Here is a 14145-nt window from a genome sequence, read left to right on the forward strand (position 1 = left end):
TCTGTGGCACTCTCCTCTCTGGGAGGCTCTCCTGGTGTCAGTTTTTCCATAGCAGATAGGCTGCGAACATTCCTCTCTGCAGGGAGAAAGACAAATACTGAGAGACTTGGCCCCCTCCCACATCTGACTGCTGCCAGCACACATCTGGCTGCCCAGGGCCTGTGAGCGGCCAATTCCCTCGTCCCTCCCTCTTTCATAGCCTGTCTGGAAATCGCCTTTGGGTCCCCAGGCAGCTGAGCCCCTGCACTCTTGCCTAATACCTGGCTTTAATTCTCCAAACTCAGACACATCCAATTTCCCCCCAGGGGACTCGAGGTCCTGCAGGCATCCTCTGAACTAAGCAGCTCGAACATTAGAGCTGCCAGTAGGGGGCGGTCAGGGCTCTGCATTAAGGCCTAAGTCAGGGGTGGGCAAAAGGGCCTCCGTGGGCTGAATGTGGCCCACCAAGCGAGTGGATCCAGCCTGCGGAGGCCCTGCTGCTCCCCCTACCCCAGGCCAATTAGGACCTGGGGGCGAGGGAGCGCGGGAAGCCTCCTCCCGCCTTGCCAGGAGCACGTGGCACTTGAAGTGCTGCCCACTCTTGCAGGGTGCGGGGGAGAGCGAAGGAGGCTTTGCGTGCTCCCCAGACCAATCAGGGCTTGGGGGTGGGGGAGCTGCGTGAAGCTTCCTTCGCCCTGCCCCGGCCCTACAAGGAGCTCATGGCACTTCAAAGTGCCACATGCTCTTCGCAGGGCGGGAGGAGGGTTTCTGTGCTTCCCTGCCCCCAGACCCTGATTGGCCTGGGGGGCGGGAGAGCATGCCAAGCCTCTTCCACGGCATAGGTGCTACTGGGAAGGGAGGGGGCAAAGGGGCTCCCCTCACCCCTTCCTGTTTAGACCTCACCCCTTCCTGTTTAGGGACCCCCCTTTCTGGGGTGGCTCAGGGCTACTTCCGAAATTTTTGGAGTGGCCCTCGGACAAAAATTATTGCCCACCCCTAAGTCCACAAAAGCAGCTATTGGCTTTGAGTGCCTGATGTTGGGCCTCTAGGGCCTAATTCTCAGAGGTGCTGAGTGCTCATCACTCCAGGTGCAGCCCATGGGAGCTGTGGGTGCTCAGCACCTCTGTAAAACCAGGCACAACAGCGGCTTGAGTTGGGCCCCCCAAATAGGATGTCACAGCTGGACACTTGGGTCCAAATCAGTAGTCATTTGTAGCACCAGAATCCAGGCCATGGAGCTCAGGGTGAGAGGTGCAGCCCTGCGCCCCAGTGAAGCCCTCCTCAAAAGACTTGGGAGTTGTAATCAGCTGAGCCTGAGCTCCCAGTGCCCAAAGGGCTCTAGCCATCCTGGGATGTACCAAGAGAGGGCATCTCAAGGAGGAGGAGAGAGGACATTTTGCCGCTGTATTTGGCACTGGTGTGACGGTTGTTGGCACTGTCCCCCATTCAGCTGCCCACAGACAGTGGAAGAGGGAAGTGTGGTAAATTGGAGAAGCTGAGAGAAGAACCACAGGAATGAATAAAACCAGGCCTTACGGCGGTAGACTCGAGGCGCTCAGTCGGTTTGGTTTAACAAAGAAGAGGGTTAGGGCTGCCTTGATTCCGGTCTGAAAGCGTCTCGATGGGGAGCAGAGACAGGCTTATCAGTCCCGCAGGAGAAGGCATAACATGATCCAGTGGCTGGTTGTCCACACTAGACAAATTCACACTGGAAATGAGACACGGGGTTTTTAAAGTGAGAGTCATGAACCACTGCAACTACTCACCAAGGGTTGTGTGATGTATCCGCCCTCACTGGTAATGTTTAAATCAAGATGGGATGTCTCTCTAAAAGCTCTGCTCTGGGAACTTCTCTAGGGCAGGTCTCTGGCCTGTGCTATAGTGGACGTCAGACCAGATGATCACAATGGTCCCTTCTGGGCTGGGAATCTATGAACTGGCAAGTGACATTAGTGCTTGTAAGGGGAAGATGGTGCTTCAGAATCCAGCAAGAATGGCCCAAAAGGTTGTGTGTGTGTTGTGCCAGGGAGCTTGAGCAGCACTCGCCTGTATTGTCCTGAAGTCCAGGAAGTGTAACATCTGTTCAAGGGAGCCCAGGGCTGGGATAGCGGGGGGCTGCAGGGCAGGGGGAGGGGCACTGGCAGAGCTGTGTGTGGGGAGCCCAGGGCTGGGATAGCAGGGGGCTGCAGGGCAGGGGGAGGGGCACGGGCAGAGCTGTGTGTGGGGAGCCCAGGGCTGGGATAGCAGGGGGCTGCAGGGCAGGGGGAGGGGCACTGGCAGAGCTGTGTGTGGGGAGCCCAGGGCTGGGATAGCAGGGGGCTGCAGGGCAGGGGGAGGGGCACTGGCAGAGCTGTGTGTGGGGAGCCCAGGGCTGGGATAGCGGGGGGCTGCAGGGCAGGGGGAGGGGCACTGGCAGAGCTGTGTGTGGGGAGCCCAGGGCTGGGATAGCGGGGGGCTGCAGGGCAGGGGGAGGGGCACTGGCAGAGCTGTGTGTGGGGAGCCCAGGGCTGGGATAGCAGGGGGCTGCAGGGCAGGGGGAGGGGCACTGGCAGAGCTGTGTATGGGGAGCCCAGGGCTGGGATAGCAGGGGGCTGCAGGGCAGGGGGAAGGGCACTGGCAGAGCTGTGTGGGGAGCCCAGGGCTGGGATAGCGGGGGGCTGCCGGGCAGGGGTGAGGGGCACTGGTGGAGCAGTGGCAGGTAGACCCAGCCCCTGCCTTCTCCTCTGCCCTGACTTCCTTCCCTTTATGGAGGCTCAGAGTCACTGCCTCCTTCCTCTCTCGCCTGTTCTGGGGCTGGAGTGGTCAGGAGATGGGGGCAGTTGCCACACATCCTCGTACCGCCTGTCCTGTCTCAGCAGCACACAGCTCAGACTCTGATTCTGCCCATCTCTCCCACAGGTATAAAGCCGTCTGGCTGATCTTCTTCATACTTGGCCTGGGGACGCTGCTGCCATGGAATTTTTTCATGACAGCCACCAGGGTAAGGCCCCCTGCACCTGTGTGCATGGGTGGGAGGATTTAAGTGCGTGTGGTGCATGTGGCCCATGGGGGTGTTGGAGGGGCGCCGGTGTGCGCTAGGAGAGATGGAGGTGCCTTGGAGGCAGCCAGGCTCATTTCGCTCTCTCCCTTTCAGTATTTCACCTACCGCCTCGGGGTTTCCGACAACATTTCCTCCGTGGATCGCCTCCTGGGGCCGAATAGCACATACGAAGGCCAGGAGCCTCCCCCCACCTACCTGCAGGCCAGGTTCAACAACGTCATGACACTCTGTGCCATGCTTCCCCTGCTTGTCTTCACCTGCCTCAACTCTTTCCTCCACCAGAGGTGAGTCTGGGCCCCACCCTCATCCCCTCTGGCCAAGCGGGGAACCAGTGGCAACCGGTAACTGCCAATAGCGAGGGTGCACAATTGAAAGAGTACCTGGGATGCCGCAGGATTCAAGGCAGGTACTCAGGAGACAAAGACCTTTAGGTTCCTAGCGCTACTTTTGATGTCGTTTTACGATACTTGAGTACCCCACTGGCCCCTCGCAGCGCTTTCGCCTTTGGAGTGTAGCAACAGCCCTGCAGCAATTGCATTGACTGTTCGATTAGCCAATTTATCTAAATTGAACATCCCTAGTTGGGGGTGCACATGGTACTCTATGCCCCCCCTTGTTGCTTGTGCAGGGAACTCAGCCTCCCGCTGGGTCCCCTTCGTACTCCAGAGCCCAGCTGGACCAGTCCCTGCTCGACACAGACACGAGACCCACCAAACACCAGGCCTTGTGATCCAATTCCCCTGTGAGGCAGGCCTGTCAAAGGGGGTGCCTCCCGCAGCCCGCCATGGTCCTGTGAGGGATCCTCTTCTCACCAAGTGGCTCTTTCTGACCGCCCTGCAGGATCCCCCAGAAAGTCCGTATCATGGGCAGCCTGGTTGCCATCCTGCTGGTCTTCATGATGACAGCTGCCTTGGTGAAGCTCTTCCTGCCGCCGCTCCCCTTCTTCATCGTCACCATGGTCAAGATCATCTTCATTAATTGTGAGTGAGGCCTTGGCCAATCCTGGATGCTAGTGGGATCAGGGAAGCTGGCCCCGGAGGGTAGAAAGAGGCACATGCCCCGCTCCACCTCTCCCTTCACTGCCAGCCCGAGCAGTGCCAACCCACTCTGCTGCCACAGGGCCTCGGCTCTGGGTCTGATTGCCTGGCACCGAAGTGCATGGCTGCTCCTCCCCCAGCAGGAGGCGCTGTGGGGAGCAGGGCAGGGGCACTGGCTGTGAAGTGTGTGGATCCCCAGTTTGTGTCTCAGCAGGAGTGGGAGAAGGGCACAGTGCTGTGTCACCTCTATTTGTCGATTCTCCCCTAATTGCCTGTCTTTGTCCTTGCAGCCTTTGGTGCCATCCTCCAGGGCAGCCTCTTTGGATTGGCAGGGCTGTTACCTGTCAGCTACACAACCCCCATCATGAGCGGGCAGGGCTTGGCAGGGACCTTCGCAGCGCTGGCCATGATCTGCGCTATCGCCAGTGAGTACCTCTGCTGTGGCCCCATCTGAAGCCCTCCTGCGAGATCGGCTGCAAACAAAGCCTGTGCCCAGAGGCTGCGGAGGGAGCTGATCAGTGGCGGTTGCCCTTCCCACAGTTCAAACTCAGCCGCCAGGGCACTGTTGGGGAAGAGCACACTTTGGGGTCACGCAGGGAGGGGCATTGAAATCACTGCAAGGGCAGCTCGGGGGTCTGCACCGGCTTCTGCAAACATCCTGTGCGGGGAGGGGGTGTCCTCCTGGTGGGGTGTAGGAGAGGTGCTTCTCCGCAGCAGCCCCTCAGCCCTTCCCTCCCCTCCTGCCTCTCTTCTCTCCATGCTCCCAGGCGGCTCAGAGCTGCACGACAGCGCCTTCGGCTACTTCATCACAGCCTGCGTGGTGATCCTGCTGGCCATCGGCTCCTACATCCTGTTGCCCCGCATGGTAAGGACTCTCCCTTCTCAAAGAGCCGGAGCAGGACCCGGAGCTACCCCAGCAGGGAAACCCAGCCAGCAGCAAGATTTGGTTTGGGGGCCTCCACTGTGCTTCACAGGGGCCATTGTGCAAGGGGAAGCCAGCTTCGTACGGGTGGCCACAGGCTTCCCCAATGACACTCTATGGGTAGCCCCCCTCCGTTGAGGCAGAGAAGTTTCTCCCATCCCCCAGTGAAAATTCTGGGTGGTCTCGCCATGTGTGCACGTGAGCTCTGTGGGGTGGTCTTGCCATACACACGTGAGCTCTGTGGGGTGGTCTCGCCACGCGCATATGTGAGCTCTGTGGGGTGGTCTCTCTGCAGGAATTCTTCCGTTACTACTCAATGAAGGACAAGACTGAGTATAGAGCCCATGAGAGGCACGCGGAGCTGGAGACCAAGATCGACCTGATCAAGAAAGGTGAGGCATGCCGGGGAGGCGGAGCAGAGAGGCTGGAGAGAGCTGTGGACTGAAGATAGCCCTGGGAAGGCTGCTGGCTCTGGGGCAGCCTGCAGCCCCTCTGCATGCAGTCCACCCCAGAATCCCAAAGGGAGGGGGAAGCAGTAGGTGTGAGCAGTGCCAGTTCCAACACTGGGCTCAGGCATAGAAATTCTGGCTGCACATGGGGTCACCCACCGCCCTGGGGCCTCCCCTCACCTATCCTGCCTCTCCCCACAGATGAGCCCAATGGAGTAGAACCAAGACACCCACATGACATGGCCCCCCAAGTTCCCTGCCAGAAGCCCTCCGTCTTCAGCATCTTTAAGAAGGTACGTGAGTCAGTGACACCCTCATGCCTTATCAGCCCCTGGGCGGGTCTCTCCCCCAGTGTGGGAGACCCCAGAGCTGGTATCTCCCTGCATATTTGGGTAACAGGTCCTGGCTTTGTTTTTGTCCCCAGATCTGGGTCACGGCTCTGTCAGTCTGCTTTGTCTTCACGGTCACCATTGGGATCTTCCCGGCCGTTACTGCTGAGGTGAAATCCACCATCGCTGGGAGCAGCAAGTGGGGTGAGTGACAACAGGGTGCTGGTCATTGTTCGTCGCTGGGGAGTCGAGGGACCGGACAATCTGGAAGGGCGCAGACCCCTAGCGCCAGAGCTGGGAGAAAGTGAGGCACAGGGCAGGGGGAGAAGCTACAGGGGAGAGGCCCCAGTGACATCTGATGGGAACCCAAGAGCGGGATAGGGCCTGCCATGCCCTCTGACAGCCTGGGCAACAGTGCAGACCAGGACCAGGCCCTGTCCTGGCTGCTGAGTCTCAGAGAGAGCCTGTGCCCCTGGGAGGGGCTGTGTTTTGGGGCAGGGCCTGATCCCCATGTCCCCTGTGCCCTGCACCTTGGGGTGCGCTTCACACAGCAGACAAGGGAGGAGCGTGTCCTGGTGCCTGTCACTGACCCTGCCCCTCTCTCCAGAGGTGTACTTCATCCCTGTCTCCTGTTTCCTGATGTTTAATGTCTTTGACTGGCTGGGACGGAGCATCACAGCTGTCTGCTTGTGGGTAAGTGTGGGGCAGAGTGGAAGGGGCGAGAGCCAGGCAACTGGGCCCTGATCTGATAGGGGCAGAGTCAGCCAATCGGAGTCCACCCCGGAGGCTGGTGTTTCCTCACAGCCCAGTTGCCCCGGCAAGACACAGGCGCTGGCAAGTTTCCAAGAGGGGCTGTGCTGAATTCTGATCCTGGCTCTGGGAGCCGAGTGAGGCCGGCTGGGTTAGAGCAGGGTGCTGCCAGGCAAGACTCCTGAGTTCTGTCCCTGGCTCTTACCGCCTCATTGCATGCTTGTGTGTGTGTGTCACTTCCCTGCTCTGTGCCTCAGTTTCTCCACCTTGCTGCTGACCCTGGCCTCCCAGTGGGCTGGTGCTGGGGCTCAGGGACAATCGTGTGTATGTGCAAGGGAAGGGCAAAGGGTGACTGTCCCCCAGGATCCAGTCTTGCCTTTTTTGGCAGGAGAAGCCCAATGCAGTGTGAATTGGAGGCATTTTCCCAGCTGAGTCTGGCGCACATTGCATGCGGGCCTGTAACTAACTTCCTGGGAAGTGGATGTAGGGGGCACTTGAGGGTGGGGCCAGAGGGAGCTAGCAAGCAGAGGTATGGTGCCCTGGGGCTGGGGGCAGCAAAGCACGGCGGGGAAAGAAGCGAAGAGCCCAGAGAGAAGCCCAGGACAGAGAGGGGACCCTTAGGTAGTACTGTCAGGAAGCCATCCGCAGCCTTGCAGACAGTACAGGGGGCAGCTGCTACTAAGGAGGAAGGAGGCATGTGGCAGAATGAGACAGACTGCTCTGGCAGTGGGAGAGACTGGGCAGGAGGGGCAGGGATGACAGCTAGCAAACAGAATTAGTAAATCTCACCCAGTGGCCGGACATGGGACACAGGCTGGGGCAGGCCCTGCGTTACTAGAGTGCACTTTTTCCCAGGAGTCTGCCTGGTGGATCCCACCCACATGCTCAGGGCCTAAGTGGTTGCAATATGTAGGGCCAGAAAGGAATTATCCCCCAGGTCAGGTTGGCAGGGACCCTGCGTGTTTCACCCTCCTCTGCAGCGTGGGGCCCGGGTCCCTTGGAGGTTTGGTATAGAGTCAGTGGTGGCTATTCTGTCTTTAAATGAGACTTTGAGGAGGTCAGTGACTCAGCCAGCAGCTAGGGGCCTGTCACAGGCGTGGGTGGGTGAGGCTCTGTGGCCGGCAGTCGGTCAGACTGGATGGTCATTGTGGGCCTTTAAAGTCACTGAGTCTAGGTCCAAGGGGAGAGCGGCTCGCCCGGGGGGAGAAGAGGAGGAGGGAGAAGCTGGAGTGGAAGGGTATCTGGCAGGGGAGGCAGGCGTGAGACACATGTGGTGTCAGGGAGAGGGGTAGCCAGGCAGTCACGGAAAGCAGCGCTGGAGCAGGGGGAGTTGGGTGATTGGGGAAGAGAGAATCACATCTGGAGATTGGGAGAGGGGGCGAGATCCAGCTGGCGGCCTGTGCGGTTCCAGGGAACTGTTCCCATGTTGCTGTTTGCCTGGCGGTGTGGCTTGGATGAAGCCGTTTCCTCAGTTGCAGCCTCCTTGTAAACAAACCTATGCTGCAGCTACACAAAGAGCTGGGGGGCAGCTAAAGGGAGGGACAGCTTCGCTGCTCACAGGGGAGTCTAGGCTGCTCTGCCCTTGGGGCTCCTAGGGCTGGCTCACAAAGGGCACCACATGGGCAGTGCCCAAAGCTGCCCCTTCCCTGACCCCTTCCTGTCAGGCTCTCTTGTTTCTCGGGCCCGCCCCATATGGCAGCGTTAAAGTTCTGGAGTTGTATCATATGTGCTGGGAGAGCTGGCCCTGATCCAGTAACGGGGCTCGGAGACGCCGTCGGCTGGTCTGCACCCTGTACACGCTCTGCCCTGGAAGTGCGACCTGCTATCCTTCCGGCACGGCCAGCATCAGAGAACTAAGAATGCAGAAGGGGAGCTAAACAGCTCCCTGTAGCCAGGGTTCAGAGTGCTACCATGGCTAGGAAGAAGGGAGATGTGACATAGTGGGGGGTACCTTGCTGGTTGCTATGCTGGGCAGTGGGTTGTGAGTGACCTCCACTGGCTGCTGGCTGCAGCACAGCCCAGTAGGGCAGGAGATGAATCATCATGCAAGGGGGCTTCGAAGCTTGTCAGACAGGTATCTCCCAGGGAGCGGAACAATGGGAAGAAGGGGAGTGGAGCCCTGGCTGGGGGGGCAGGGCTGGAAGTTGGGCAGTTTCTGTCTGGTATCATGGAGGAAGCAGCCTAGGCAACAGGCTGGGATTTAGGGGCCCAGGCTCCCCCATCTCAAGAGGGGCTGAGGCATCCTAGGCCTGCCCTGTAACCAGATTACATCTGTGCTGTGCTGTATCCTGGAGAAGCAATAAACTCCCTCTATTCTACTGGCTGGCGGAGTCTGTTCATGCCATTACGGGGGTGCAGGAGACAAGAAAACCCCAACGTGCCATCATAGGGGGGTGTTTGGAAACAGATCTACTTGAGTGTGTGTCATAAGCCCCGTACCACTAACAGGGCTGCTGGGCGGGGTCTGTTTCTCTTCCACATTCCAGGTGGCCTACAGTGGTTGCTTGAGGACAGGCTGCCCCATGCATCAGGTTATGGGTTGAGTTTGGTCTGCAGTGACTGGCCCGTGTCCACCCTGCCATGGGTGGGGAGGGGAGCTGATGAGTTTCTGGCCCTTCCTGCCCCCTCCACGCCCCATGCGGTGCTTCCCCCCTTACAGTTCAGACTGTTTGTTTGAATAAGTTCTCAACAGCATGAGACCACAGGGAGCCTGTCCAGGCTGAGCCAGCTGAGAACTGCCTCTGATGCTCTCCCCTGGTGGGAGGGTCATGTCGCCTGGATGCCCTTGGCCCTGAGCTGCCTCGCCAGGCCACATCCCCATTGGCAGGAGGCCTCAACAGGAGATGGTTCCAAAACAGCTTTATGGTAGTTGGATGCAGCTGCTTGTGGTTTGGGCAAGCTGCTGGGCTGGAGGGCCTCCTTTTCCGGGGCGGGCTTCCCAGCCACCAGGGCGCCGCTTCTGGCTGTGCCCACAAACACGCCCCAATCCCGCGGCAAACTTGTTGGTGCCCACGACTGCCCACTGACGCGCCAGCCCAGCCCAACGGGCCCACGGGGGGGAAATGAAGACTCATGTCAGACGTAGGTGGCGAGCGCTGGCTTGGGGACCTCAGCAGCCCTCTGGAGTGAGCCTGTTGCAGCTGCTCTGGTGTGGCCTGGCTGGAACCAAGAGGAGCACCAGGGATGTGACACTGTTGTGGTGTCCGTGGGGCATGTTGGCACCCCTAGCTGGAGAGCAACAAAGCTGGGGGGTCCCGGTCTGCACGCACAGGCTGGGGGGCCTGAGCAGAGCAGGGTCAAGTGGGAAGCCCAGTGTTCCCTGGGGAAGGTTCGGCTCAGCAGAGGGGTGGGGAGACTGACCTGAAACTGGGCAGGCCGTGCAGCTGCAGGGTCAGAGCATGGGGCTGGCAGCTCAGGGAGCCAGTGAAAGCTGGAAGGGCATTGGGCATTTCCCCAGGGCGCAGGGGAGGGTGTGGGGCTGTGTGCGTGTTGGGCTCTCAGCTACCATCAGCCTGTTGTTTTCCATGTTAGTTATTGGCTCTGCAGAAGCCTTGCTCAGCATCCTGGCTCCTACTGCCTCCCAGCTCTCCAGCAGCATGAGTCAGCAGGCTGGAAACGCCCCAGCCTGGGCCCAGGGAGTGGTTCTCAAGGGGCTGAGTCCCAGTGAACTCTCTGGGGTCTAAGCCAGCTGGTCCAGCACAGGAGCTCAGCAACTCTGCATTGTAGGCATTGCAGGGTAGCATTCCCTTTCCAGAGTGCCTAGAGGGAGCCCATGTCCCTCAGGAGCACCCTCTTTGGGTGAGCAGGCACAGCACTGAGCCATCTATAAACTGAGCACTCTGCTGCCCAGCTCATTAATGGTGCACATCTGCACATGCCCCAGTGCATATAAAAAATATATTCCACTTATGGAAAAAATTAGAGGGACCATTGCTCCTGGCCTGTGTGGATCCCTCTCCACCTTCACTTCTTGCCTGTCAATGCTGTGGGGAGGTGCCCTTCACTTGCCCGGTGCTCTGGGCTCATTGCCCACTGATAGGTCTGTGTTTGTGTCTCTTGCCCAGCCCGGGAAGGACAGCCGGCTCCTGCCTTGGATGGTGGCTGCACGTATCATCTTCATCCCCCTCTTCATGCTGTGCAATGTGCAGCCCCGCAGCCATATGCCTGTCTTCTTCCACCACGACGCCTGGTATATCGGCTTCATGATCCTCTTCTCCATCTCCAATGGCTACCTGGCCAGCCTCTGCATGTGCTTTGGGCCCAAGTGAGTGTGACCTGGAGCTAAGGGAAGGGAACCAAGACCCTGTGCTCATGCAGTTCCCCTCTCTAATGGGTCCTTTCCCAGCTGTCAGGATCACTCTCCCCATGCTACAGAGGGAGAAACAGGCTAATTTTCCCCAGCCCATCCAGATGTCCTGGCTCCCAAAGTCCTGTGCTTCAGCCATTAAGTCTTCTCCTTTCTCCTCAGCCCAAAGCTGAGCTGAGCCTTGCGCCTCCTGCACGGATGAGAGCAGTGAAAGGGGCTATGACTGATCCCTGGGGGCACAGCTGCAGCCAAAGGCAAGGGGCTCTGCAGAGTGCCGGCGAGGGCCGTGGCCGCAGCCCTAGCACAGGGAGGTGCTGGGGCTGGCCAGGCAGCCTGCACGCCTGGCGCCTGCATCCAGCCGCCTTGACAGGCGTGCAGGGTGGTGCTTTGCCTGATACTTAGCAGCTGCATACTTTTTATACAGGCTCATAATTCCGAGCTGGGCGCTTGTCCCAGCAGGGTGCGGGGCGGGAGGTTGCTGCGGCAGAGAAAACCCTGCAGAGAAGTACTCCCTCCCATCCCCTCACTGTCGACCCCTGTGGCCCCTTCTCCTCAACCAAGTGCCCTCCCGCCCCCTTCCCACTCCCCATCACTAGCGTGTGGGCAGCCATGCCAGGCCCTCTCCCTGAGCCTAGCCTGATTTCTTACCCTGCTCGACACGTAGCAAGAGCTCGATCCCAAGAGTAGCTTCAACTCTACGCAACACCCCGCCCACCCCCCATTCCTCACACCGCCTGAAACAAACCGTGTTTCTGCTCCGCCCGCCGTGTGCCAGCACCGCCAGCAGAGGGAGCAAGAGCGCACCACCCGCTGGGCCCGGGCCCGGCCCACACAAACGCTGCCCATGCCTGCCAGCTTGGCCGGCCAAGGAACTCACTACCCCACACACTCCCAGCAGAGCAACAAGCTCCCTCTCTCTGCCCCCCCCCCCCCCCCACACACACACACACATTTGGTGCCCTTTGCAGGCTGTTCCCCTCACAGGCCATCCTGTCCCCCCTTTCCCTCCCCAGTGGGCCCCTTGCAGACTGGACTAAGCTCTTTTCTGCCAAGCATGTGAGGTTTCTCTCTGGCAGTAGAACAATTGGTCTCTAAAGTGGCCATAGCTCCCTGGCCTCGGGGTGGAGAGACCCTTTGTGGGCCCCAGGATCCCCCCCCCCCCCCCCAGCCCCTCACTTCGACCCACAGGCCTCTCAGCAGGAGCCCTTGGGAAGGGGTTAAAGCACAGATCTGGGAGGCAGGAGATCTGGATTCTCTGCCTGGCTCACCAGAAGTATCTTAACTGCTCCCAGCCTCAGCCGGGGAGAGCTGGGGGACAGGAGGGCAGCAAGGGCTTGTTTATTCCAGGAGTGAAGCAGGGATGTCAGCAAGTAGCTGACTAGACAATTAACTGACAAGCCTGGGCTTATCAATTAATCTAGTCAACTCAACTACTTGCATTTCTTCCCTGCCCCTTGCTGTCTCTGTATCAGAGGCAGCAGCATGGGGAGGCAGGCAGCCAGTTTGTGCAGGGAACTGTTTTTAAAACTGGCTCCCTCACGGACTGGCTCCCACTTGGCATCCCACACTGCTCACTCGGATAGAGAGGCAGCAGTGTGGAGTGGCGGGGGGGGCTCCCCAGGAGGGGGGCTGGAGCGCACTGACTGACTGTTGGCCCCGCCCCAGGGGACTGTCGAATAATCATGCAACCACTAAGAATGAAAGCGGTTAGTCACTGCTCTGTTACCTGCTCTCTAACGGCCCTCATGTGAAGTGGCAGAACCACGCGGCGGTGGTGGTGAGGGGCACCCGTTCCTGCAGGGCACAGTGCCGCTGAGCTGACCCCTCTCTCCTTCTCTCCCCCACTCCCAGGAAGGTGCCCGCCCATGAAGCTGAGACAGCTGGAGCTATCATGGCCTTTTTCCTCTCGCTGGGTCTGGCCCTGGGAGCGGTGATCTCCTTCCTCTTCCGGATTATGATCTAGCCAGGCAGCAGCACGGAGCCTGAGGCCAGGCTTGCTCAGCTCACAGCAGCTGCAGTACTGGAGGGGATAGCTCCTGTGGGCTGCAGTGGACTCCGACTGCCTCCGCCCTTCCCTGGGGCACACCTCCGCCCTGCCTTGTGGATAGCTTGGCTGGGGCATTTGGCCTTACCCCCTGCTTGTGTGATGGCTCCAGGACTTGTGCCATTCTCTCTCTCTGGTGCTGTGACCCGGATCCCTTCTGCATACACACATCTCCTATGCCCAGGGTTGTGTGACTCCTCCCCAGACACTGATGCCAGGATCCTGCCTCAGACTCATAGCACACCTGCGCAGCCTGGGATCCTGAGCTCAGAGAACACCTAAAGTCACCCCCCTCCCTTAGGGCCTGCAGGCCATGCTACATCCCTGTGACCTTAATACGTGTGCCCCCAAGTGCTGGAGCTGCTCAGACATAAAAGGCTTTATCCCCACTCCTGCAGGAGCTAGAGACATGATCCCCAATCCTGATGGGGAACTGGGGCAGGGCTGGCGCTAGAGCCCAGGTGTCTGGAGTGCCAGCCAAACACTTTAATTACCAGCCCCTCTTTCCTCCTCCCAGCGTGCCTTTTCCGCTTCTCCCCTGCTACCCCCACTGCTCCAGACCTTGATCTGCCATTGGAGAGCTGTGACCGTGCCTCCCCTAGGAGGCCCTGCAACAAGTGGAGCAGGCATGCTGGCGGTGGGGGGTGCACAAGAGCCAAAAGCTGACCACAGCCATCCCACATGCCACAAGGCCTCTCCTGGCTAGCTGTCCCTTAGCGCCAGTGGGGGCCAGGCCAGGCATGTTTATCTCTGTAAATGTATCTGTACAGTTGCCATTTTCTATACAAAGTGAATCTGCCTCTGGTGTGTCTCACTGACTCCCATCCCAGCACTGGGGGAGGGGAACATGAGCGTCACAGGTGTTTCAGGCAATGGTGTGGACTCCAGCGGGGCTGGGGGCCACCTGGTGTTGAAGGGACCAGTGTGAAGAGGCTCCCAGAACTGCTTGCAGGGACATCTGTGTGTGTCTGTCCTCAGCTGCTGCTCAGTTCACTCCTGCTGGCCCCACACCCACCCTGGGCTCCCATGGGGGGGTTCTGTGGGCAGTGAGGGGCAGGCCCTGCCCATGAGCTCTGGTGGGCACAACCAAGGTGAGCATGCAGGGGTCCAGGCTGGGCATGTTGGGATCCAGAGCTCTGATGCCTTGACAGGTGCTGGGCTGTCAGTATCCATTCTGCAAAACTGCTGCCCTGGCAGGTGCATTGGATGGGCTGGAGTGCCACCTAGTGACCACAATAGTGAACTGTGGCATTTTGTCCTATCAGGGCATCTCTCTGCCCCTTTGCCTC

At 59.4% G+C, this 14145-nt stretch overlaps 1 protein-coding gene across 11 annotated transcripts in view; it reads left to right on the top strand.

The window, feature by feature from the left end:
• Positions 1 to 13655, top strand: part of SLC29A1 (solute carrier family 29 member 1 (Augustine blood group)) — a 79823-nt gene extending 66168 nt beyond the window's left edge. For all 11 annotated transcript variants that reach the window (XM_075925044.1, XM_075925046.1, XM_075925045.1 and 8 more), the window contains 11 exons: positions 2878 to 2959; positions 3113 to 3303; positions 3860 to 3999; positions 4347 to 4481; positions 4824 to 4921; positions 5274 to 5370; positions 5629 to 5720; positions 5852 to 5960; positions 6364 to 6449; positions 10571 to 10770; positions 12664 to 13655. In XM_075925044.1, the coding sequence (XP_075781159.1) occupies positions 2878 to 2959; positions 3113 to 3303; positions 3860 to 3999; positions 4347 to 4481; positions 4824 to 4921; positions 5274 to 5370; positions 5629 to 5720; positions 5852 to 5960; positions 6364 to 6449; positions 10571 to 10770; positions 12664 to 12775 (1342 nt within the window). In that variant the 3' untranslated portion in view covers positions 12776 to 13655. The remainder of the gene's footprint in view (positions 1 to 2877; positions 2960 to 3112; positions 3304 to 3859; positions 4000 to 4346; positions 4482 to 4823; positions 4922 to 5273; positions 5371 to 5628; positions 5721 to 5851; positions 5961 to 6363; positions 6450 to 10570; positions 10771 to 12663) is intronic.
• The last annotated feature ends 490 nt before the right edge of the window (positions 13656 to 14145 follow it).

The sequence above is a fragment of the Pelodiscus sinensis genome, chromosome 3, assembly GCF_049634645.1.
Source record: "Pelodiscus sinensis isolate JC-2024 chromosome 3, ASM4963464v1, whole genome shotgun sequence".
Taxonomy (NCBI): Eukaryota; Metazoa; Chordata; order Testudines; family Trionychidae; genus Pelodiscus; species Pelodiscus sinensis.